Source organism: Octodon degus, unplaced genomic scaffold, assembly GCF_000260255.1.
Source record: "Octodon degus isolate 3935 unplaced genomic scaffold, OctDeg1.0 scaffold00122, whole genome shotgun sequence".
Taxonomy (NCBI): Eukaryota; Metazoa; Chordata; class Mammalia; order Rodentia; family Octodontidae; genus Octodon; species Octodon degus.
The window spans coordinates 5,435,089-5,462,141 of NW_004524698.1; the positions used below are offsets into that span (position 1 = coordinate 5,435,089).

General features: G+C 38.8%; 1 protein-coding gene across 6 annotated transcripts in view; it reads left to right on the top strand.

Annotated features, from left to right (window-relative positions):
- Positions 1 to 27,053, top strand: part of Enox1 (ecto-NOX disulfide-thiol exchanger 1) — a 661,835-nt gene that overhangs the window by 428,331 nt on the left and 206,451 nt on the right. For all 6 annotated transcript variants that reach the window (XM_023700180.1, XM_023700182.1, XM_023700181.1 and 3 more), the window contains 2 exons: positions 7,510 to 7,653; positions 8,436 to 8,573. In XM_023700180.1, the coding sequence (XP_023555948.1) occupies positions 7,584 to 7,653; positions 8,436 to 8,573 (208 nt within the window). In that variant the 5' untranslated portion in view covers positions 7,510 to 7,583. The remainder of the gene's footprint in view (positions 1 to 7,509; positions 7,654 to 8,435; positions 8,574 to 27,053) is intronic.

Sequence of the window (27,053 nt, forward strand, 5' to 3'; positions counted from 1 at the left end):
CTCTCTCTCTCTCTCTCTCTCTCTCTCTCTCTCTCTCTCTCTCTCTCTAAAAGGTTTTCCATTCACTGAGAGAGAAAGAAGATAATTTATAGTTTAAAATTGGCTGCTACACAAAGTAGAAAAATTGAAGATATACAGTAATCAGAGGCCCATAATGGAATTGTGTTTGAGAAATGGACAGATCTGCTTTTTATCCTTTGTGGTTCATGCCAGATTGAAACTTTTTCCTTTCTTTCAAGAATTTCATTTCTTTAGTCCTGTACGCGCATGCCTTTGTCACACTAATGTACTGCTTAATGGGTCTGGAGATGTCGTTATTTATAGATTTTCACGCATTCAAAGAGCAGCTGCAAGAAGTCTCACAAAAGGAGACCATCGCTGTAACCTGCTCATGACCCTGTGGTGGTTACCAAGGAAGTGTGGCATCTTGAATCTTAGCTGATGATTTGTTAAGTGCACCAAGAGCTTGTCTTGTAATCGGTGACAGACTTTTTAAAAAATTCTTTCTTTAACACTTTAAAATTACCTACATTTGAGTTTCCAAAGGATATATTCCCCTTTGTGTTAAATTTCAAACCTCCTGGATGTGAACTTCTTTTTTTAAAATTTTATTTTATTTTTTTAACAACTTCTCTCTTATTGCTCTTCTTTTATTACTTTCTTCTTTTCCTTATTTCTTCACCTTTACTTCCATCCTTCCATGCATAAATTGACTTGAAAATGTATTCATATGTAATATTTATATAGAATTTGAAATAATTTATAAATGTATAAATATAGTAATTATATATAGAGAGAGAAGCACCTGCCGTGCCCCTCTCTTTCATACACTGAGCTTGCTGGCTGCATACTAGGCAAAAATGAGGAGCTTCCTTCCTGTGCTTAGTGTTGGACAGGGAGATAGAATACCTGTGCATGAGCGGCTGCTCAGCGTGCTGTGGGAGCATGGCTGCAGGGACGTGGCTCTTTTGTCTTCTTGCCTGAGAGGGAAAATTGAAAAAATAGACTAGAAATGGCACCTCTCTGCTGCATTGTGGTGTGATATGTGTCAGTGACTTTCCAGATTACAATGCTTCTCTAAGTATATCGATAAGAGGTTAGATACTGAAGAATACCTTTGCTTTCATGAATTTGTCAGAAAGTTCTTCAGGTTTCACCCCTCCTTCATCTCCACCCAGCTGTGTTCTGCCTGTGTATACCATTTCCCAGAGGTGATTTGTTTTTCCATTACCAAGACGGTGCTTTTTGGCTTTAATAGACTGCTCCTACTGTATAGTGCTATGGTAAGATAGTCTTTATAACATGCCTAATGTACAGATTCTCTTCAAAACCTCAATCTTCTTCTCTCTTTCTAATCAACACATAGAAATTATTTTTTGTATGGGAAGTCAAGCTGATGACCTTGCACTTGCCAGGCAGGGTCTGTGCTGCTGAACTATCTCCCCAGCCCCAGTGATTGTTATTAATTAATCAGTATCTTACATATTTATCAGACTTGAAAACTTTATTGTACTTTATCATATAGGAAATATCTCCAACACTCAAAAAATTGCTTCCAAGAATTAAGGAGCAATGTAGACATTGCTGCCACTTCTTTTGAGGAGACAGGAAAGGTAATTATTGTATACTTTCAATGAAGTACATGAAATTCTGCTTCAATTGTTTATCTTTGGTGACTACAACAATCTCTTCTTTGTTGCCATCAAAGCATTCAACTTGTGTGTTCTCTTTTACCTCATTTTCCATAATAATTTTACTCTGTCCCCAAACTTGTTGATTCCATTCACCTTACTGAGTAACACCCGGTTGGTCACAGCAAGCATCCTCTCTGGAATCCTATGAGGTCATGCTCTGTGGTAACTAGAGCCTCTTTTGGAGTCATTTCACTTGTGAAGAGATAATAGTGAGAATTTTTTAAATAATAGATGAAAAATGCAAAATTAAACTTTCCAAAGGAAAGCTGGTCTACAGAAACTTAGTTTACCATCATAGGAAGCATAAATATCTCCCTTGTTATTCAAAAATAGTTGCTTAAAAATCATGGCATTAATACATAAGAACATCTGATTAATAATATTTTCTATTGTTTTAATCTGTGGAACATTTCTATAACCTAAGAAGGTATCCTGTAGATTGCATAAAGACCAAAGTTAGAGATTTTCTTAGTGATAGAAGAGTGACTTTTATTTTTGTTTTGTAAAAAAAAATCTTTTATTTATTTATTTATTTACTTACTTACTTACTTACTTGGACAGGGTCTCGCTACACAGCTCGGACTTGTAGTACGCCTCCTGTTTCAGCCTCCCTAGCACTGGGATTATAGGTGTGTGCCACCATGCTGAGTTTTAGTGTCTAGGCTGGTGGTTTCAGGGCCAACATGGCATGTGGTACCGGTGACTGAACCTGGATTCTTGAGCTTGTGAGGCAGGTGCTTAGACCTTTGAGCTATCTCCCCAGCCTGAAGAGTGACTTTCTGATGGACAGATTTTTTCTTTCTACTATATACCATGGTCATGCTATTGAAGAGTTCCTATAAAATAAAATTATGTGTTGGATATTACACAAAATAAGACCTCTTTGGAATCAGCTTTTTATAAGACATTAATAAATCTGCCTCTCCAACTGTAAACATTTTCCTTTTTTTTATGTATTTAGTACAGGGTCTACAGGGCCTTAGTACGTACATCAAACTGAATGATTCTCCTGTTTTCAGCCTCCCAAGCACTGGGTTTACAGGCACACACTACCACACCCAGTCTCAATCTCCATCTCAGAGCACCCTGGGGGTGGTGCTGGCATGGCCCGCCAGGGATTGAACCCCCGCCACTACACTCTGCCTAAGCAGGTGCTTTAGTCTGTTAAGCTATCGGGCTGGCCCTTCCAGCTGTAAATATTTTCTTGAAGTAAATATGGACCTAAGAAGTTAAACAAAATACTTTTTTCATTAACTAGCTTATTTCTACTCCTTTTACTAGGAATCTATTTTTTATGGACATTTATGGGTGGATTATTTTTCTTTAACATATGTGTATCCTTGGTATCTATAAAAGATCAAAAGTGTAAATAGGAGGGCTGGTGAGATAGCTCAGTGGACTAAGAGCCTGCTTAGGCAAATGCAGGGACTAGGGTCCCATCCCTGGCACTACATGCCACGCAAATGAGATTGGGCATGGTGACACATACCTGTAATCCCAGAGCTGGGAAGGCTGAAAACAGGAGAATCACTACAAGTCTGAGCTTCATAGTGAGACCCTGTACCAAATACATTGAAAAAGTAAAAAGGAGTTGTCAGAGTGAGAGCAGCCTGTGCCCACTACCCCCCACTGAATAGAATTTTCATAGGTTTGGTGAGTTGCAAAACTATTTGTTCCATTGATAGAATCTGATGAAATATTGATATTGAGCACAATCATAGCTTGTTTCTTAGTTATCAGTCAGGCATGAGACTTTATATTAAATATTTCTTTAAAAAGGATAGGTTCCATGTCCATGAAGCCCTGGACAAGGCTCTCTCATGATCCCTGAGATTTTATACCTGATTGTTTTGTGATGATCATTCCTTAGAGAAACCTGTAAGTAACAACTGCCAATTTTCTTAATTGATAAAAATTGCTTAAAAGATTTTGTAGTTATTTGGAAAGGAAAAAGACCCTATAAAGAAAAAAATTCATACAACTTTTAAGTGATGCCATGTTATTTTATAAAAGAATTGTGGGAAAATGAAATATTCTGCTACAGTTTAGGTGTGCCACAGAAAACTAGGGCAACACTTACTTTTAGAAATATCAAGTGTTATTCATTGCTTTATAACTAATTACATAATTATCCACCAGAATACAAAGATCCCAGGGTACCTTAGTGGAAACAGTACACTTCCAAATAAAATAATAATAATTATTGCCTACTATATTCGAAGTGTTTCATTAACTATCATTTTTTTTAACTTTCCACACCTCTATGTATAAACAAACATCATTAAGAATATTAAATTTTTCTGTAGTTCAAAAATAAGAAAACTAAGGCAGATAAAATGATTTAAATGATAAATTAAGCGTGACACTTCTGAGTATTTTTTAAGTTTTATTTTATTTTGAAAAATAAAAACAAAATCAAGAACAAAAATCAGAAACAAAGACAGAAACAGGATAGCATGCAACAGTACATATGTTACAGATTTTCAAAACAGGAATAGCTGTTTAACATTGGTTGATATATTATCTATTTTTAATCATCAAATCTGTTGCTCAGATTAATGGATATAGTTATGTAAGATTGGACATATGATTGAATATTACTGCTAGCTTTTAAGAAATCTTAAAATTGTGTTCTTGTCTCTTTTTTCTATTTTTAACCTTTTTTTAAAAAATATTTTAGGGCTGGAGAGATGGCTCAGTGGTCTAAAGCACCTACTTGGAACAAGCTTGGCAAAGCACAGGGACCACAGTTCAATCCCCCAGCACCACATGCCAGCCAGCCCGCCCCCTGGTGGGCTGAGCTGGCCACACACACACACACAAATAAATTAAAAAAAAAAAAAATTAAAAAAAAAATAAATAAATAAAAATCCAATCGTTAAAAAAAATATATTTTAAAGAGTATAGTAGTAATTGATATGACATTAGAAATGGTACGCATTTAGAAGACCAAGATAACAGGTATTCATTCAAGCATGTTTTTTATATTACACATTGCTGTCCATGATGTGGTTTTCAGGGTTTTTTTGTTTTTGTTTTTGTTTTGTATTTAGTGCAGGGTCTACAGAGTCTCACTATACAAATCGGGCTCATAGTGATCCTCCTGTTTTCAGCCTCCCAAGTGCTGGGATTACAGGTGCACGCCACCATGCCCAGTCTCAACCACCATCTCAGGGCGCCCTGAGGGTGGGGCCAGCATGGCATGCCAAGGATAGAACCCCAGTCCCTACAATTGCTTAAGCAGGCGTTTTAGTCTGCTGAGCTATCTGGTCAGCCCTTGAGTATTTCAAAGAGACAGATATTCAACCGAGATAATAGATATTAGTAGAATTCAATATAAATTACTGGTTAGTAATTAATTACAAATATAACCCTTTCTGTCACATATGTGATCAAATCTGTTTAAATTTTATAAGCTGTGCATGGCAGCCTTGAGACTATTGGAAATGCCTAAGATGTGACAGAAATTACTTCAGAGTCACCACCATTCTAGGTACCTTGTAGCTATATGACGTTGTATGTCATTAAAACCACTGGATTGGGAGATTGAAGCAATGTGATTCACTGAATGTCACAGAGTTCAATTAGGACATAATCTAAGGTTTACAAACCACATCGTGCTAACATAACAAGGCTTTTTTTCCCCACAATAGTAGCATTTTGTTAAGGTGACCATGAAAAATGTTTCTAAAATCTATGGCTTTCGGGACACTTGATGTTTCTTTACAGGACAATAATCACTAAAGTGAAAACTATCACAGAAAGAGAACAAAGGCAAGCTAGTGCCAATCTTTAAAATACTGTGGCAAAAATTCCAGTTGAAATATGACCACAAAGCCTGCAAAGTAAAGGAAGGTTTTCTGCTATAGTATTCCAGAACTGCAGACTTATTAGATGGGAAAAAAACATGATATGATTAATGTTCATTTGGAGGAGAATCTGAGCTAGAAGGAAGCCAGCCAACTATGCTTCACTTGTGGAGATAAGTAAGACAAATAGTGACCTTGCAGTGATCCAAGGCAGCCCTACTACATGGCTGGCCACTTGAGAAATAGTGAGCACATTCTAGGTTGGTTCTACTTGTGCCCTGGGGTGTTTGGCAGTGGAGAAAGAAAAGTGCTTTGAGGTTTCATCTTTAAAGTGCTGCAGATGAAGAGACAGCTACAGTGCAGACATTTAGGTTAGCTTTGTATTTTTTGTTCTGTTGAATTTATTTTATATGGCAAGACTCTCTTTGTCTGACAGTTCCCATTTCCTAAGATAATTGATGAACCACAGATAATCACTATCTGAGCTCATTTAGTAGTTTAATGGCAAGGTATAAAATATGTGCTCTGGATTATAGCACACTTTCAAAATTGGGATTATCTACCACTGGATAATACATAATTGGGGAAAAAATTCCCCATTATACCCATTCTCCTCTCCTTAAAGGCTAGACTTTGTGAGACCATAAAAACCACTTGCTCATTATTCACCTATACTTGAAATATTGAAACATGAACTTCTCTTTGAATTAAACTTCTGCTCAACTGGCAGGAACCTCCATTTGACATTATAATGCTGAAGGGCTTACTGATTCTTTCACCTGAGACTCAAAGAGATAAAATAATACACCCTAAAAAGTTCAAACTTCATACTAGACATGCTGACAGACTATTACATTTAATTCTAAAATTAACATCAGTGGAATTGTGGTTTAAAATATTTGTAAGTTTATAAACAAATAAAAATAAATACTTATGATAAATCTACTTATGATCAAATTTATCAGGTGACTCATTTAGATCTTAAACTAGTAAAAATGTAGTTAAAATATAAATGCCTGGCTGTTTTATATCTTTGCATTTTTAAGGATTGAGAGAAGTCAGAGAGGCATATACAGTGTGGTAGAAAGGGGCCCTTTGTAACTTTATTTAATGTTTCATTATTATATTTGTTGGAAAACATCTTTAAGAGTTGGGGATATCGTTCAGTGGAGCAGTGCCTGTCTGGGGACAACAAGGTCCTGAGATTGATTCCCAGTACCCCATCACCACCACCACACACAAAAAGATCAAATCTTTAAAAGTATTATAAAATACATATATGTATTTTAAAATATGTATTATATACTTATATAATACATAAAATATTATATATATATATATATAATTTCTAAGAAAAATTCAGGCCAAATGTATTCAACCATTTAAATGTGCTTGTCCACAGAGTTAAGAAAACAAATATTGTTCCTTTGCTCCTCCAGTAACCTTCATATTTCTTTTACAAAGAAAGTGCTATTCTCTCCTCCTGCCTTTCCTAACTGCTATAATTTAGGTGCCCTCCTTTTCCATCCTCACAGTGAAAGGATTCTTGCTTTATTCTGTTTCCTCCCCACTATTTTTCCTCTCTGAATACATTTCACAGACGACCATCTTCCAAAATAAAAACATCAATTAATTTTTCTAACTTGCAAAGAATCGCATTTCGCCCGTGCCTGCGCTCTGCACTGAGGCTCTGTCCGTGGCAGAGGCTGTGCGGGGCTGATAAGCCCGGTGTGCAGAGGCGGCTCATGCGGAGCCTCCTGCTTCCCAAGCCAGGCGCTAGGTGCCTTGAGTTGACCCCCGCATCTCACAGTGCTGGGAGAAACCCAGCCACCCCTGCCCCAAGACAGTCACTGAGGGAATGACAGGAAGCAGCTTTCCTTCGGTGCCCAGCTCCAAGGTGTTCTTTGTGGTTCACTTTTGGGTTTGAATGCACAGCGGCTTGACCCGTAAAGTTGTCTCTCTATTAACTGCTATGGCTTCTCACAACCCCCTCTCTCATTTTGCAGAGTCGGATGATCTCCAAGTGAACCCTCCTTTCAGCCATCTAAGCACTCTTGCTCCCCAGAATGCTTGTAACTCAATGGTAGATGCAGGTGGAGTTGACAGAGCCACTCAGTGTCCCCAGGAGCTTCCACAGATGATGGCTGCAGGTAAATGAGGCGTTTTAAGTTCTTACTGGAGAAGCACAGCTATAAAAATAGTCATGGAACCAGGGGTAAGAGCCCTGAAAAAGAAAAGCCCTCAGGCCATGAAACTTGTGAAAATCAATGAGCATTAAGACAAATTAAGAAATTCTGCTGTTTTTTTTAGCTGTGTTATTGTTTCTAAATATTGATTGATTGATTGATTGATTGTCAGTGCTTATAGGAAGTACTTTAGAAAGTCACTCTAGGTAGACACTTGCACATCCTTAATGTAATTGAGGATTATGTTAAAGAAGGATTATGTTACAAAGAAACACTTAAAAATTTTAATCAGGACCAGTACTACCACTTAACAACTGTTTTCTTATTGGATAGTTAGAAGGCGTGCCTGGTCTAGAATTATGCTTAGAAACAGACACATTTATTTGTCCTTAGTGTACTAAGCCACTTACTTGCTTCTCTGGGAGAGTATTTATGCTTTGCCTTTTGGTCCTTGTTTTTTCACCAGTATTTTTTAAGGAAAAGAAAGCAAGCTTCACTTTTTTCTAGGGGTTCCTCCTTAACAGCATGTTTTGTTCAATGCAAACTACATCTCATCAAGTTTCCTCCCAGGAAATACTCGGAAACACTTTATGTTATGTCTGAAGAAAAATGTTGTAGATTATAGTGCTTTTTGTGTGTAAGGTTTGGAAATGTGCTAAATGAAGCCTTACATTGCTAGAAGCATGATTTTTTTTAAAGGGAAGCTCTTGCCTGTGGACTTTAAATGGAGTTTGTTTTCCTCACAGCAGCCGACGGTTTGGGGAGTATAGCATTAGATACAACCCAGCTCAACATGTCCGTGACAGATCCCACAGCCTGGGCCACAGCCATGAACAACTTGGGCATGGTTCCCGTGGGGTTGCCTGGACAGCAGCTTGTGTCTGGTAAGCTTTTTCCTGGTTTCAAAGATGCTTGCAGCAGTGCCAGCGGGTGTGGGTGACAGGTGTTGGTAATCTCTCTGCACTGCGGGTGTTAAACATGCTCTTGGACTTGTGACTGGGGCATGTTTGGCAGGTTGTGCCTGGGATTCTTTCCTCATCACCTTGCTCTTCTGCCTGATCACGATTCTCAGAAGCAGCTGCTCTTGAAGCTGTTGCTGTACACAGTCTCTCTCCTTAGTGCAGCATTGCCTAGCAAATAGAATGGCTCGTGGTTGCATTCAAGTTGGCCAAACTTGCTCATTTAATTTATTCCATTTGATTGCTGTTTTCCCTTTAAGACAGGCAAGATGCATACTTGCACAGCTTCTCTTATTAATGGTCCTATTTTACAGAAAGGGAAACAGAAGATCAGGGCCTCACTGACTTTTCCAGAATGGAAGTGGCAGGTCTAGGAACTTAGCTCTATGTTTCTTAAATTCTACATTTCTGTCTACCACACTTTGGAATAGTAATATACCACCCTCAATAGATAATGTGCTTAGCAATATCACCAAGTCAATAGTCACCTAAACATTTTTACCACTTGTATTATTAAAAATTTTGTATGTGCTTTGTAAAAAGTGCTTTTAGAATAAATATACACAGATATGTGTCCTTGAGGGGTGTGCCTCCCTAAATTAAGAATTAAAAGAAAACAGCAACAGAATACAAAAATAAAAATAATGTATTGAATCAGGGTTAAGTAATGGTACAGACTACTAACGTGGTCAGATCAGTCACTATAGCTCTAAAGGAAAATGTTTTGTTAAACATGAGGTTTGATCTCTTTCTGGAGAGAGAAGCAGGGCTGATGTCCATCCTCACTCAGCGATCACGAGGCACTGCTGTGGTGCAAGGGTTCTGCCGGGAGGCAAAGCCTGGGCCCTGCTCTCTTGGGGGTGCGGTGGAGAGCTGGCAGCCTCAGCTGTAAGAGCACAAGCACAGTTCATGTTAGCCAGCAGATTAGGTGAGGCTGGGCCTGTGCCTTTGGGCTGTTGCAAGCTTTGCCATGAATCTGTATTTTGTGCTGAGTTGACCAAGCATTTGTTTCTTCTCTCTTCTCCCTTCCCCTTTCCTCTTTTTCCTCCCCTTCCCTTTCCTGTATCTTTCTGTCAATAATGGCCACTGGTGAAAATGCTAAATTATCTGTATGAAATTATATGTTTATATACATGGAAATACTTATTATAACTATATGTGTATATTAATATATATGGAATGTAAGGATAGGAAAAAGGAAGACAAAAAAGAAAAGCTAATAGTTAAATTACGAAGAATATTTAATAAAATTCTTCAAAATATTATGATACCGATATGGTTTTAGATTAGTGTCCTGGGAGCATGTACACACACATATGTCATTTTCTGTGAGTTACACATGTGCTTATCCAGGCCCTCTTTCTCAAAATGTAATGTTTATTTTTGTTTGCTTTTATGGTGCTAAGGATTGAACCCAGAACCTTGTAAATGCTAGTTAAGCACTCTCCCACTAAGCTACATTCCTAGTCCCTCAAAAACTGACCTAGACAATTGCTTCTTTCTGATAATTCAACAGTAAATATTTTTATTTTTCCACCCAGATTTTCCCAGCTGCCTAATCAAAACACTTTTACACCAAAAATGACTTTAGTCTTCTTTCATCTACTACTTCTCTCAGGAAATTTTATGCAACTTCTAGAGTAAGCCAAAACCTCAATAATTCGTTATTTTTTCTTATGATTTTGAGTCTTCTGACATTTTAACCATGACCAATGTATGATTTTCCCAGCAACTTACCATGAAAAGAATTACAGCTCTGCTCATTATAGAAGATTTACCGTGTCTGCCCTGAATTACATTCTCTATCTCCTGTGTTAGACAAACCGCTTAAACTGATTCTGGGCTCCTCAGAGTCTGGGTGCCCGCCACCCTCCTTCCACAGCCACAGCGCCACTGCAGCGAGCTCTGTTCTCAAGGCCAGCTGTGTTTGTTGGCCTGACCTCAGGTCCACTTCTGTCCTGCTGGGTTAGTGTTCATGTGTTTTCTTCCAGTCTTTTTTTCTATGCATATGTTTCAGTCTTTCTGAATATAAACTTTTCTGTTAAGTAGTTTTGTTCACATTAAAACTATTTTGCACTTTCTACTACATATTTAAATTTTTAAATAATCTGTCAAATAAATCATTCCCGGATAACTTAAGTATTCTAAATGTTTCCATTTATATTTATTTTTCTATAACACGTTGATCAGATATATTTTATGGAACTGCTGTGAGACTTCAATGTGATAATTTACAAAACACCTTCTACTTATATATGTAGTAAACACTGAGTAAATATTAGTCTCTTCTTCCTTTTTCTTCTTTTTTTAAAATCATGAGGGCTGGTCAAATAGCTCAGCACCTTCAAGCAGGTGCAGGGGCAGGTCGGGAGTTCAATCCCCAGGCCTGCGGAGCCAGCCCCACCCCAGGGTGCACTGAGATGGCAATTGAGACTGGGCGAGGTGGCGCGCACCTGTAATCCCAGCACTTGGGAGGCTTATAAACAGAAGAATCACTATGAGTCTGATCTAGTAATGAGACCCTGTACACCCTCAAGACCCTTCCCTAAAATACAAAAAATAAATAAATAAAATAAAACAAATCATGTTACATTTTCAGCAGTTAGAATTATTTCCCTTGGAGATTTCTATATATAGAACTTGTAGGTCAAAATGTAAGTGGTTTTTAGTATATATCAAGCAATTATTTTACCAGTAGACATAAGTATTTAATATTTACTAATTTTCTTTTTTTCTTATGGATTTGGTACAGGGTCTCACTACACAGCCAGATCTTAGTGACCCTCCTGTTTTTAGCCTCCTGAGTGCTGGGGTTACAGGCATGGGCCACCACGCCTGGATTCAGTGGCCTGCTCAGAGTACCTGTGGGTGGGGCTGGCACAACATGTGGTGCCGAGGAAGGAACCCTAGTCCCTGCACTTGCCTAAGCAAGCACTTAGTCTGCTGAGCTATTTTGCCAGCCTTTGTATTTACTACTTTTCTATGCAAATCGATGTCCTATTTTTTTATCTTGAATTCTTTCAAGGGTCTAGGGATATGGCTCAGTGGCGTAAGTGTCAGCCTGGCAAATGCAGGGTCCTAAGTTCAATCCCTAGTACTGCCAAAAAAAAAAAAAAAGACTTGAATTCTTTCAAGATCCACATCATGAAAAAATTGAAAGGTCCAAAGGCCATATACAAAAGGCTCTGTTCTCAGTCTGTGACATACTACAAGGTGGGGGAGCCATTAAAGAAGGGGCCCCATGGAAAGAAGTTAGGTTACCAGGGTCGTGTTCTTGTGTGGATACTTTGGCCCTTCCTTCCTCTGTGCTTCCCAGCTCCTGTGCTCTGCTGCACGCTCACCATGATGTTCTGCCTCATCAGAGGCACAGGGTAAAACCAGGGACCAAAGTAAAGCTTTCCTCCTTTAAGTTGATTTTCTCAGATATTTTATCACAGCAACATAAAGCTCACTATAACATCTTGCTTACTCCTTTCTCCCCTTCATTTTCTACTTGTATTTCTTCTTGGTAAACAGATTATTTTATAGTGTATAGTTGGCAGTTTTTTAAACTCGATTTATATGTGGTTGTTAATCATTTTAATCCTTTAACTTGTTTTTTTGTTTTTTTTAAATCCTGTGATGTCTTATTTCCTAAAAAGCACCTATCCAGTCTGGGTATTTTTTTCCTTCTTAAGTGTTCACTTTTTAAAATGACTTTTGTTTTAATTTTCCTCATGAGTTCTTTATTCCAATTTTGCATACAGTGTGACGACGGGGTGCAGTGGTGAGCAGAGCTGCCTTCCAATTATAAATACAAAGTAGATGCCTGCTCTAAAGGTCATGGCTGAGTTTCCATGCTTCTACTGACTTTTCTATGACCAGAAATTAAATTATGTATATTTTTGCCTATTTCTAAAGTTCCTGTTCTATACTGCTGACCTATTTTTGTGCCAGCACTGCATAGTTTCAGTTCTTACAGCTCTACAGATTTATAGGGAGCACCTTCAGCTCTGGTTCCCTTACCTGATATGTGCTACTATTTGTCTCTTTTTGCATAGCCATCAGCTATGGAATGAGGCTCTTTGCTCAGTGTTCTTACTGGCCATCTCTGAAATTCTTCAGTGTAGCTGTTGAGTGTTAGAGCCAGTCTTTAATGTTTCAAATAGGACTTAAAGATTATTTACTGTAACATTCCTTCCAAGAAATCCTCTCTAAAATATCTCTGACAGGATTATGGAGAGGCTGGATTTTATGAGCACTTGGCTTTCTTCCAAAGTTTCTGATATTTCTAAATGACCAAGCACTCTTCCCATATTTGTTAAAATTAAAGTGACACTAAATCCCATTCCTCACTGCTTCTTCAGTTTATTGAGAGATTAAAATTACCAGCAAAGCAAGGCATACATTTTTCATATCCTCTGATTCTATCAGAGGGATTTCCCAGGAAATCACATCACTTGCTGCCATCATGCCCTACCTTTCTGATGTGCTGTGTGTATTCCCACAAATAGCTTCTTCCATTTTCATCCCCTTTTCCTGGCTTGATTCCACTCCCACTTTGAGGAATTTTAATTTCTATTCTTACTGTGAAACATGACTTGAGATCATTACATTGTACTTGCCTCCTCTGTCCAACATATATCAGCATAATGTTTGTTATATAACTCAGCCCTTCTCCCATACTCCAAAGTTTCTCAATGAGATATTTTACTTCTACCTATTACTTTTTTTTTTTTTTTTTTGGAACCAGGGATTGAATTCAGGCCCTTGAGCTTGCCAGGGAGGCACTTATTCCACTGAGCCATCTCCGCGGTCCCAACTTCTACCTGTTACTGTCTCATGTGTATATTAGCCCTCTAATTTGTTTTAGTTTTGTGATTTTTGTTGCTGATTTGTTTTGTTATCAATATTTTGTATGTTGCCATAGGTCCAGATTTTCTAAATTGGTCAGTTAGAACATTAGTCCCCACAGTTATTATTAAATCACGTACATGTCACATGAGTTTGTAGATGGCTTGAAAACTATGGCACACTCTCAGTTAAACTCATGCTGGGGGTGTAGCTCTGCTGTAGAGTGCTTGGCTAGCAGGTACCAGGACCTGGGCTCAATAGCTGGCACTACAAACAGAAGAACAAATGAATGACTGAATAAAGCATACATAAATTATTTTCTTTGTGTGCTTTCTTACAACCTTTACTATGCTAATATGCAGTGTGCTGTTTTTAAAGAGTGTGAGCTAATATTTAGGATTCCTCAAATTTAATTTAGTCTTTGAAAAGTACCTACTATCATATCACAAAGCACTTAACCACAACATCTATACCAGATTTCCCCTGTTGGGTGAGAAGATCCTTCTTTACCAGCACTGATCCCTCTTCACGGTATGTGATGTCCTTCGTGTGATTTATAATTTTGTTTGTGCTAAACAGTGTCACTCCCTAACTTCAAGTTTCAAAACATCTTATGTGGTGAGGTGTTGCCTGAAGTTTGCTTCTCAGTTTTCTATGATACACATTGTCCCTTTCCAGGGACCAGCCTCTGGCGTCATAAGCTGAAATCTGGGCATCGAGTCCTGAGCTCTGACACCATCTGTGCAACCAGCTGCTCCCTTCCTCTTTGCCCTAGTTTCTTTTCCAGAGTTGTGATCATCATTTAGGTGACAAAGTTGGAGAGTAGAAGCTCATTCCGGGGTTTTCAGCTCTGGCCCAAGCTTGCAATGGAACTAGTGCCATTGCTGGATGTTCTGTAACTGTGATATTTAGACTTTTATCTTTCTAGACTTTTTGAAATCTCCTTTCCTAAAGTCAACATAGCTGTATCTTTTACCCTAGCTTTCTTTGCATGCTTTTTATTGTATTCCAAACATTTGTTCCAAAAAGCCATCGGACCCCGCCAGTAACTGGAAAAGGGGTATAGATAGGAGAGTGTGGCATCTCAACAGGGAGAGACCTGAAGCCAATGAAAGACTTCCCCATGTTTGCAGGTATCTTTTGACATTCCTGATTGTCCTGGGCTCATACCTTGTTATCTTTTAGTTCACCACCACTGTTTTCTCTTTCTTTCTTTCTTTCTTTCTTTCTTTCTTTCTTTCTTTCTTTCTTTCTTTTTTGGTGGAACTGGGGATTGAACTCAGGCCCTTGCGCTTGCCAGGGAAGTGCTTATTCCATGGAGCCATCTCCCTGGCCTCTCTTTCTGTCACCCTGAAAAGGACTTTACTAACTTATGAGAGGCAAATGAGTACAGTCTCCTTTCTATTCCCTTCATTTCTCTATCCCCTTCACTGATGTTTCCGTTCATTTTAATTTTTCTCTGCTTCCTCAGAATATTCTTTTCTAGTTTCCTTCTTGGGTCGCCTAATCTTCCAAGGAACACCATTATCCTCTTTAATGCACCCAGATATGAAGAGGCATTTGTTAAATCCTTTCATCTCCTCAAGCATCACTCTTTTAACTGGTATTTACTAAGCCAGATGTTGTGCTAAATACTGGAAGTATGAGACATAGACCTTACTGGCATGATTTGGAGTCTAGTGGGAGAAGCAGAAAAGAGTAAATAAGCAAATACAAATCAACATGATAAGTGCTTATGTTACTAATAGATAAAAGGTGTTGTAGAGTGTCACTGCAGAGTGTTAAGAAGGGGAGTAATAGGATTAGCACCATGTTTCTGCAGAGACTTTTGAAAGCTCGGTAGCACACTAATGGAAGCGTGGAAAGGTTGGCAGTGAAGTCAGATGGGAGGCAGTCGCAGTTACATAGACAAGAGATAAGGATGGCAATAATGCCAGATGGGCTGATGTAAAGAGACACTGAATTGTGGAAACCAGAAATAGTGGACAGAGTCCATGCAGAATGAAAGGAGAGTCGAGAATTACCATGATTCCTGGAGATGGAGCCTAGGAAACTGAATAAAGTATGGGATTATGCACTAAGAAAAGGAACTGGGGAAGCTAGCTGGTGAGTGTACAGAACCTATTAGAAGGCAGCAGGTACCAAGCCACTTCTTACTGTGGCTCTGGATTCTGGAGGGAAAGGAGATTGAAGCTGTGGCCTTGGCATGTGGATGGTCAGGGTGCCCTGAGGACTTGCTGCCCCAGCTGCATTGTTGCTGTGATGCGGGTGTCAGCCTTACTGCCGGTCACATCCCCAAGTCCTTCCTTCATCTGCTTCCTCTCTTGTGACTCCCTACCTCTTGCCCATTCCTGGATTCCCATATTTGAAATAAGTGAAGTGGTCAATAAGATAAGAAGATAAGATAAGAAATGAAATCTGAAAATCTGCCTGAAACTATCTCTTCAGGTCTTAGGGACTCTGAAGGACTATGTGTAGATAAACTTTCCCACATGCTCACTGCTGAAGTGGAAATAGTACTCACACCAGCATAATCCTGTCTTGATTCTCTGCAAATATTCATGGCGACGTACTCTGACTAGGCATGATTAAGGGCACACAAACACCCTGGTGCACAGCAGTGGAGTTCTCTCAAAGATGATGCCCTCTTTTTCTTTTTGTTTCTGTTCTCCTTCGAGTTGAGAGATTTCTCATTACCTCATGTCAGAAAGCAATTAGGTCCTTGACCTATGTTTCACAATTTATGTACCTGACTTCATGCTTTTCTGACAGTTCTGTTACACTTCGTACAGTTATCTTTATTTCCCTCAGGACTCTAGGCTCGTCCACTGGTATATTTATTCATTCACCACGGTATTATTGAAGCCTTAAAACATACAGTGTACTTAATAAGGAACTAGAGAAAGAGCAGTTTGAAGGACAGATAAATGATAACTTTATGGAATATGTGCTGTCCTAAGGTAAATATGTAAATTATTGTGCAAATGATAACTTACGATTGTAACATATTATAAAGAGAGATGGAGAGGCTACATTTGCCAAGAGGTACTGAGGGGAAGTTTTGGAAAGGTGCCTTCGGAGAAGTAATATTGAGGCTAAGCCCTGAAACATAAATTAGAATTATCCACATAGCAAGAAACAAAAGAAGGAAAAAGAGGGAATTTTGAAAGATAAGTAGATTCTATAATCAGAAAATGTCCTTGAAAGAAAGAAAGAAAGAAAGAAAGAAAGAAAGAAAGAAAGAAAGAAAGAAAGAAAGAAAATGCCTTTTCAAAGACGAGGTGATCAGAGCCTGGCTCTTTCAAGGAAGAGACAGGCAGGTGTATGAGAGCAAGAAGTGATGTTTGGGGGAAGTGTGCTTGGCAGGTCAGTGCTTGCCATGAGTCTGCCGAAGTTGCCTGAGGGCAGATCATGCACTCTAGCGTGTGGTGTACAGATTTTATCTGAGGCAAGTTATTAAAGGCAGGGAAGTGAACCAACCCATATTTTTCTTTTTTTCCCAAGTTACTCAGGTTGTTTTATAGATACCGGATTGAATAGTGGTGAGAGAAGAGGTGCAGTTTACGCTAGAGGCCATTGCAGGTGCAGAAAGCGTTGGCACAGTAGATGAACCGCATGCCTCCATTCAGGACGGTAATATTGAGTAGATACTCTGTGTGGGCATTGTCACCGGTTCTGGGGGCACTGTCGCTTAGAACTTTTGTTCTGGTGTATTTCATTCCAAAGTATGTGTCTAGAGTACAGCATTTCTTAAGATAAGAAAATCTGTGGAAAACTGTTTCAAATTAAAAAAAAAAATGTCGCTTTAATCTTTATCATGTACTGGGCATGGTAGGTGACTTTGCGTAAAGCACACTATAGCTTGTTCTCAAGTAACCCCACAAAAAATAAGTGTGGTAGCTAGAGATATTAGAAAAATCAAATCTCTTGTCAAAAGCTAAATATAATAATTTTTCTCTTCTATGGGATTAAAAAGATGAATTTATTTGCTTTGTTTTAGATAGACTTCTGAATTATCAATATGTACTGTTTTCTGTGTATACTATATTTCCAAACCTTTATGCTAGATTATAATCTTGGTTATCTTAATCTTTACTTATATCACTCTGATATGTGTAATACTCGTTAACTCTTGGAATTGTGCTGATCACTTCCTTGGCAACTAGGTTATAACTACAGAAATTTTAAATAATACATGTGTATTTACATATACATATATATATATTTGATGCATGAATATTGAATGAAGTATATAACGTATACTTCTATGTATCTCAAATGTACTCACCAGATTCTCTTTGTTTCCTCTAGATTAGAGGAGCTTAATATCCCTAGTAGCGCCGTTAGTTGAAAGGGCATATTTTCATCCACGTTAGAAAATTGTATCTTCACCTTAGAGTAGACAGTCTTACTCAACAGAGAAGAAATGAAAAATAATTAAGTTCCATGTTGAAGTTTATTGGGGTGTTTCTATCTTGATATAAACATATGCATGCACATTTATGTATATTAGATTTTTGTTCAGGGTTAGTGTTGAAAATTTTTATTTGTAAATATGGAAATCGCATAGTGGCTTCTCTTTTATATCCTTTGTTGCTTTTATTTTCTCCTATTATTCCATAACCTTATCATTTGCTATGTATTAAACACTGTGTTTTTGAGTTGTAGGTATATTATAGTATGAACTTACACTATTATGATTTATTTAATAGACTGCTTGTCTCTGCAGGCAAGGAACAGACCTAATTCATCTCTGTATTTCCTGTTATCAAACAGAACTGGATGATCAGTAACCATATAACTGAATGAATCTTTGTATTATTTGATTTGCATATATAAACAGTTATACAAAGATATATAAGATTTGGAAGTTGCTTTTCTACCTGGTCCTTAGATAATTCTAAAGTATAGCTTTTATGTCTTTAATCATTGTTAGACATAAAGGATAACCACAAACACCAACCCCATTATCTGACATCTGTGAATGTATGTTTCCTGTAATTGAGCATTATCTTTCCAGATTACTTCTTTTTTAAAAACAAAAAAATGTATCTTTACTGTCCTTCCTTATCATGCTTGTGTTTCCATCTGCCTTCTTCTATACCTGGAGAATATTTATAAGAGCTGCCTTAGTGTACTTATCTGCTAATTCTATTATCTGTGACATTTCTGAGTGTCTTTCTCCTGATTGATTTCTCTCTTTTTGTTTCATCCTGTATTTCCATTTCTTTACATGCCTAGTAATTTTTGTTAGCTGCCAAATGCTGTGAATTTTGTGTTGTCCAGGGCTAGACCTTTTAAAATTCCTTTAAGTATTTTAGAGATTTGATTCACGATGTAGACAGGTTCCCTGGAAATAGTTTAACCCTTTCAAGACTTATCTGTAGGCTTGGCTGAGCAGGTCCAGAGAAACCGTTAGCCTAGAGATAATTTAGCCTTGCTCCTAAGGTAGAATACTTTTAGGAACTTTCCCCAATATGTTGCAAGTTTTCTTCTCTCCGGCTTTTGGAAACTTGACCCAGTCCCAGCCCTTGCTGAGTTTTACAAATGATTCTGTCTGCTCATTTGTCACAGCTTTTGCTCAGCCTGGCTGCTGCCCTCCTGTGCCCATCCTGTCCAACTCTATGCCAAGAACTCCAGGTGGAAGCCTGTGAGGTCAGCTCGTGCCTCACTGTGCTCTGCCCTACAGCTCCCAGGGATCTTCGCCTTGCAAATTCTGAGCTCAGGTAGACCACAGGATCTGTTTGGGTTTTCTCTTCCTTGCAGTAGGACCAGGATACACTCTGGACAGTGGGTTGGGAACAATCAGAGGTTTTATTTCATCTGTCACCCTTCTCCTCCTCATTATAGCCCAGCACCTCCTATTGTCCAGTATCTAAAGACTGTCATTTCACATATTTTGTCTCATTGTTTTTATTTGACATACAAAGATAAATTCTATCTCTGTGTCTTCCTTATGAGTAGAGAAGGAAGCTTCCAGACAGAGTCCCTTTTTAAATATTTTTATGTATTTCTTAGTGATATCCTCAGTGTAAACGTGAAACTGGCATGAATGACTTTTCCTGTGCATGCTAAAAAAGGATAGTTGCAAAACCTATCAAATACTAAATACCTCATGTATGCTGAACATCTAAATATTTTCCTTCATTTTACCCCCTCGCAGCTAAATGTTGGTAACCTCATTCTATAAATGCAATAGTAGAGCATGGTGGCTTACCCACTTACCCGTATGGAAGAGGCAATGCTGGAATGATAACCTAAACCATTTCCACTCAAGATTTTTGACAACATGCCTAAAATAGAACCCCCTATCTTTTTGTCTCAGACCATCCCTGCCTTAATACCTTAGGTGTAAGGTGTAAAATTACCTCAGGTGGATATCTAATATTGGTGAAGGGGGAAGGGAATTATAAGGCTTTTTATGTTACTTTGAAATTTAAAAGATTTGTTATTTAATGTTTGTGCATATCATTTTTTGTTTGGCTTGAAATTTGAAAGTTTCCAGGAAGCCTCAAGAATTTAGAACCTTTGTTCTGTTGTTTGAGAATTTGGACTGAAGTTTAATCAGGAATAGCTTGATAATATAAAAGAGACTGCTAGGAATAAGACCATAGTGGCCGTGCCTTCAGGTTTTTTGCAATAACCATAAAAGCGATAATAAGCATGAGGATAATATACCCAATTCTGTCTAAAACTAAGTGAAGAAAGCTCTCTCAAGGAAAAAAAAAACTTTGAATATTTTTAAGGATTAACACAGATAAAAAGGATTTACAGCAGCTTAAGGCCTCCCTGCATAGGAAGTAAGAATGCAGAGCAGGTGGGGGATCTAACTTTGTGCCTCAGATGGAAAGGATTCCTGGCAGATGATTCCTTTTCTACAAAAAGTAGGAGCCAAGGTCATCTGCTAAGGGCAGGTGGACTGATAAGGTGGGAGGAGGTTGAAGTCCTTGAAGGTAGTCTCAGGGGCAGGAAGAAAAAAATGAGCAGAGGAAGATAGTAAGCATGTGCTGAGCAGTTTTGGAGAAGCCTGCATGGGTTTCTTCTTAGTGTTGTGTCTTCCTAGGGGAGGGGCACAGACAAGAAAAGAAGTGATTTATCCAGGATGGGTTTCAACAGGAGGCTGAAGTGAAAGGACCAAGGGCACAATGAAGGCACAAACATATACAGGAGAGTAATCCGGAGCTGTTCCACATACTCCCACAGAAGTAGGACTGGACTAGTGGAGAAGGATGGAAGAAGAAGGTGGAGCCATGGCTGGAGGGAAGGAGATGAGGACAGATTGCAGGTGGTTGGCAGGGGAGGAAGGTAGAGGATGGGGCATTAGCCAGTGACAGCAGTGGATTGGAATGCTCTCTGGCATCTGCAGGATAAGGAATGTTTAGGCATAGATGTTGGGGATTTATCTCTGAAAGAGGCAAATGGTGGCCTTAGAGCCTTTAGTCTTAGTCTTTCACCCTTAGCTGTGCATCCTGTAGTCTTAGGCTCTTTCCCTTTGCTGTGTAAGTTTGGGTAAATTTTATTACTTCTCTGTGTTTTGTCTATAAAGACATAATATCAGCATCAGTGAATTTTTGCAGGGCTGTAGTATGTTATGGGTCCTACAGTGGAGATCCACTCATGCTAGCTTCCTTTTTACTTTCAGCTGAGAGTAGTATAGGAACAAATAGGGAAAGGGATAAGAGTAACTGTGAATGATTTCCTATTACAGGAATGAAATGAGGAGGCTTAACTCCATGAAAATTGTTTCCTTTGTCCTGATTTCTCCACCCCAGGAATGATGACAGTCTTTCTCCAAGATATATGGAGATAACCCACAGGTAGCCACTGCATACACGTAACTCCAAAGTTATTTTCTGCATGTCACTCTTATCAGCATTGCCTGGACTATTTGTTCCTGCGCCTATTTTAGAACTTCTGAAACATGAGGCCCTGGAAACAGCATCTGAAGTTGAGGGCTACAAAGAAAACAAAAAAGTACCCCATTTGACCTGGGCATGGTTAGAGAAACTTGTTGGACACTAAGTTTCTATGATCTCAACTACAACACAGTTTTACAAATGAAAAAAAAAAGTTTTTGTACAAACTCAGTTGTAAAGTACCTAAAAGGTAGCAGCCGATGGAGATGTTTAAGTCATGTCTTATCTGCTGTCCCAGGCTCTGTGCTGTGATCTCTATGTTTGCACTCCCTGCATTCATATTCTGAAATTCTAAATACCACACTGATGGTTGACTTGGTCACAAAGCCATGGGCTCACATGACTGGAGTCAGTGTCCCAGAGATGGCCCTGCTCATGTAGCCCACAGGATTTGATGAGAAGAGGCCTTGGTGAGCCAGGAAGTGGCCCTCTCCAGACACTGAATCGGCCAACACCTGGCTCGTGGGCTTCTCAGATCCCAGACCGTGCAAAATACACTTTTCATCTGCAGTACGTTGTGATACCATAGATTCCTGAACATAAGATCACCTAACAAAATAAATGCCTGCACGATTTGTTCAGAATGTTCATAATACAAACTCTGCCCAACAGTAAGCCCCAGTTAAGATGCTCAGCCAGACAGATGCATTCAGTATATCCCTTGCAACACACAACAGATATATCAAATTATAAAGTAGTATTAAAATATACATAAATGTTATTGACAATAGTGTTTAAATAAATAATACAAATTAATAAGTTAATATAATTAAATACTATATATTATGTATTTATAAATACACAAGCAGGCACATTTGGCTAAGAGGTAAATGGCTATGTAAAGAGATAAACTTAAAACTTATTGTCACATGACCAAAGTACAGACAGTCACAAACATTATGAACACTTGATCACAAACAGACATGGTTGTGCCTAATATGAATCTTCATAATTCAGTATGTTATGTGATGATACAACCATACCTAATGTACATGTGTGAAATAAAAAAAAAAAATCTAAATTTTGATGCCTGCAACTTTTGGTAGCTTTTGTGTGGACCATCTTTGCTGTCACCATTTTTGTTACTACTCCTATGCCCAGCCTGCAAAAGGTTGTGACTTGGGTGAGAACTTCATGGGGTAACATCACTGACAGCCATGTTGCTAGTGCACTAGGAGCAGGCTACATGGATAACAAGTGCTCATTCAAGAGCTCTATCGCTGGGTCAGCCTGAGAGCTCAGCAGACTAAAGCGCCTGCCTAAGCAGAGCCCAGCAGCTGGAGTTCACTCCCTGGTGTGCCGTTCCAGCTCCACCCGCAGGACATACTGAGACAGCAATGGAGACTAGGCATGGTGGTGCATGCCTATAATCCCAGCACTTGGGAGGCTGAAAACAGGAGAATCACTACAAGTATGATCTATGTAATGAAACCCTGTAGAACCTATCTACAGAAATGCAGAAAAAAAGAAAAAAAAAAAAGAGCTTTATCACTGGATATGAGAGAGTGAGGGCAGTGGTTCTTTAAGAAATGCAGTTGTAAGAAATCTAAGCCAGAATTTGGAGTTTGGAGACCTATGATGATTCTGCAGAAGAAGACATGCCTGTACATATTTGAATAAATGTAAACTTTTTTACATGAGTAAATGTAGATTGTTGTACCTGAAAAAATAAGATATCCTCTGAAAATAAGCCCTTTGCATTTTTATAGCAAAAAAATATTAGACCTGTTCTTTTTGGAGAAATACAATATTAGCTCATGAAAACTAAAACGCAATGTGTAATATAATGTATCTTAGGCATCCAGACACACGTCACTGAGCTATAATAAGCTATATTTTCCTCATCAGGGACATTTTCTTACTATCAAAAAAGAGAGAGTGTTGACCTTGAGGCTTTGCTTGTGAAGGTTAATGCCTGCACAGCCAAAGGACACTTTATCCTTAAAGGGAAGGAGGGAGAAATGTAGTCTTTAAGTTCTATTAAGTCTTTCTGACCACAATGGCATCTTTAAAGAAATATTCCTCTCTTCACTAAATGGGATCCTTGTGACCTCCATCAGTTAACGCATCCTGGTCATTTATTCCAGCAAGAAAAATAGGCCTTAATGCCCCAGTGTGAAGCAGCTGGAGCCTCCACAGGGACCTCTTGCCCAGAGTGAATCAGTGCTGATGAGGTTCTAGCCAGACATTGGTGTGAGCTGAGCAATCACTCAGAAATGCTCATTTTATATTTTCAAGACTTAGTGGCCTTTCTCCTGGAAACCGTGTATTTGAGAACATCTTTTTGAATTTGTTCATCCCCAGCTGTGAGAAAATACTGCCTAGTCAAGGGTAGGAAAAAAGCAATTTAGAAAAATAATAGAGGAACCAATGATTTCATCTTTGTCTCGATTTTCTATGTCATTCTTTCTGGGCCTTGGCCAGATGTGGGACAGAAGAGATTCTGTTGGGGGAGGGGTGCAGCAGGCCCTCAGTGGCCCGAGAAGACGGAGGCAGACACAGAAGTACAGAACTAGTCAGACTGAAAGAGGGGGATACAGAATGCTGCAGGCCCTGCAAACAAGGCTTTAATACCTACTCTGCCCTGTTGCACGGTGGCCACAGATCTTCATGGGCTTCCTGTATCCCCATTAAAGGAGAGTGCCCAACTTCCTTCATATTCTGACATTCTATGACTCAGAGAACATTAGACATTAGTATGTCCTATGCCATGATAACTAGCATCTAATCATTCCTTTCAGGAAAGAAGCAACATAGTAACAGACACCGCAGGAAGTGTCAGTATAATTAAGGTAATCTTTTGGTGGTGATGGTTTTTGTTTGTGTGTATATTTGTTCTTTAATGGATCCAGAGAGCTCCTGCAGAGTTAATCACACATATAGCCATGTGAGTGATGTGGGAAAATCGCCGTAAGAAGTACTAATCACTCTAGTCTTCGAAGAAATGAGTTGCAAAGACAGAGAAGGATAAACTCCTGATAATTTTGAGACCTTTGACTTAGTATTGCCATGTGCTGAGTGATCAGTACTGGAGGACAAGTCTGAAGATGCGCAAGCACAAGATTCGTAGTAATTTAGGCACTTGAAATCAGAAACTAAGGAAAACAGTCCTGTGCTCTCTTTATCAGTAACAAATAACTGGGGAACAGTCCACCTAAAATCCCACTCACTGGCCTCTTTTTATTTATTGTTACTTTTCATCATGGTTGCATGTGACTTCTGAATTTATAGTTGTTTATAAAAAATTAGGAACTTTCTAAGAATATGAGGTAGAAAGAGCCAGAAATGTACATTTTCTCACCTACTTCCCTTGGCAAAGCTGGAACCAAAGAAGAGAAATGACAGCAACGAAGCTTTTTTCTACAGTGTGTGTTAGGTGCTCAGAGCTGCTCAGGATGAGTCAGGTAAGGACTCTGCTTGCAACAACCTCCTGCTAGGGCAAGCACGGTGGACAAGGCCTAGCTTCTTGGCTGGGATGAATCAGGCCAGAAAACAAAATCTGGGGCAAAAGAACAGAAGCATGGATAGATAAGAATTTGTTGTTGGAGCTGGGGGTATATGCTAGAGCCCTTGCCTAGCGTGCACAAGGCCTTGGGTTTGATCACCACTGAGAAAAGAGGAGAGAGAAGAACTGGAGAGGGACTCAGGGAAAGAGGAAGACAGAAGGAGAATGAGAATGAATGAGAGAGTATGTTACAACTGGTACTAAAGGTGTGGGCAGATGGCAGCCCAACTCGGTGTTGGTAGAATTGTAAGGTAGCAGATAGACATTAGTTAACAATATCCCTGACTGATGCTTTCAGAGAGCTCTGAGAGACAGTATGACGTGTAAGTCTTAGTGATGTACTCGAAAGTGGCACATGTGGCTGGTACTATTCTGTGTCCTAGCAGGCATTACTAAGCCATATTTGTTACTAGAATAGGATGTGACCTCATTTCTCAACGTGACAAGAAGCTGACACCAGAGTATATGTAAAGAAGTCTTTTTCTTGACTCTAATCTGGTCCACCTATTCATTTTGTTTGTTTTCCTTGAAGGTTTTGCTATGCATGGAGTGGGAAGGGGGCCCAGTCCCTCTTGGCAGCCACCTTCCTCCTGGCAGCACCCAGGATATTGTTCAGCTCCTCTCCCCTCCTTTTGCTGAGTATGTATGGCCTGTACTTTTCATGAGGAGACTTGAAGGTAGCATGGTAGACTACATGGTGCGAAGCCAGCCACCGCTCACCTTGTCTCCTATGAGCTTGGTAGGCTTGATGAGGCACCGTGGCCATAGCCGTACCTTGTGCTCATGTCTTGGTCACCTGAGACCTTTCTTGAGGCCCAGGTGCAGTATCGTGCAGAACTGTGGATGCTGCTCCATGGTAACTTTCTGCCTTTTCGTTTTGTGGGTGAGGACATAGAAGTCTGAAGAAGGTCTAGGTAAGGCCTGCAGGATGGTGTGTCTTGGCTTTTTTTTTTAACTCATTGTTAACTTTATTGAAAATCAATAACAATTATATAGCAAATTAAAAATTGCAGACAACTATTGAAATGTGAAAGATATAAGATCTAGACAGAGTGAATTTTAAAAAAATATTTCTGAAATAAATACATAACGAGATCAATAATAGCACATTATAAAAAATTATTTACAAACTTAAATGAATATAACAATAAAAATTGTCTAAGATAAACATGAAGAAGAAAGTTTGCAGATCAGTCATATAATAGTTCACTCTGTGCCAAAATCAAGAAACTTATATTCATGTAATTAGAATTCTCAAAGTAGAATGGGGTAGGCAATAAATGTTTAAAGATTTAAAATTTCTAAATTTAGTTAAAATTATCACACCACATTTCCAAGAAAAGTGAACCTTTTGCACAAGAAATATGAATAAAATCATACCAAGATACACAAAAATGAAATTGTCCAAAATTAATGGTAAAGAAAAAAATCATTAAAGCATATACATAGAAAAAATTAGCTATGGAAGAACAAAATTAAATAACATATTATTCCACATTAGAATAAAAAAAGAGCAAGTGAGTAAGACTCATTTATTCAAAAGACTGAAAAAGAAAAAAAAAAAAAGATCTGTCCTCATTGAATTTTACACTTAGCAAACATAGTTTGAAAACTAAGGGTAAAATATTTTCCAGTTATACAAACTCAAAATATTCTAATACCTCCAAATATAGCATATAGAAAATAACAAAGACCATAATACAGAAAGCAAGAGGAATTGATGTATGATCCTGGATAAAGAATAAAGAGCTCTCAAGTTGGGCCAGCCAAATAGCTCAGCAGATTAAAGTGCCTATAAGCAGATGCAGGCCCCGGGGGTTCAATCCCCAGGCCTGACATGGTGGCCCTGCTCCCCCAGGGTGTGCTAAGACTGCAATTGAGACTGAGTATGTTGGCACATGCCTGTAATCCCAGCTCTTGGAAGGCTATAAGCAAGCGGATCACTATGAGTCTGATCTAGTAGTGAGACCCTAAACACTGTAGAATGTTCCCTAAAATTAAAAAAAAAGGTAGTTATGCAGAACTATGTAAAATATAATTATATTAGACAAACCCACTTAAAAGGTCATTGGAGATGTCCACAAAACAGTACTAATCTTATGTCAGATTATATACGTGTGTGTGTGTGTGTGTGTGTGTGTGTGTGTGTGT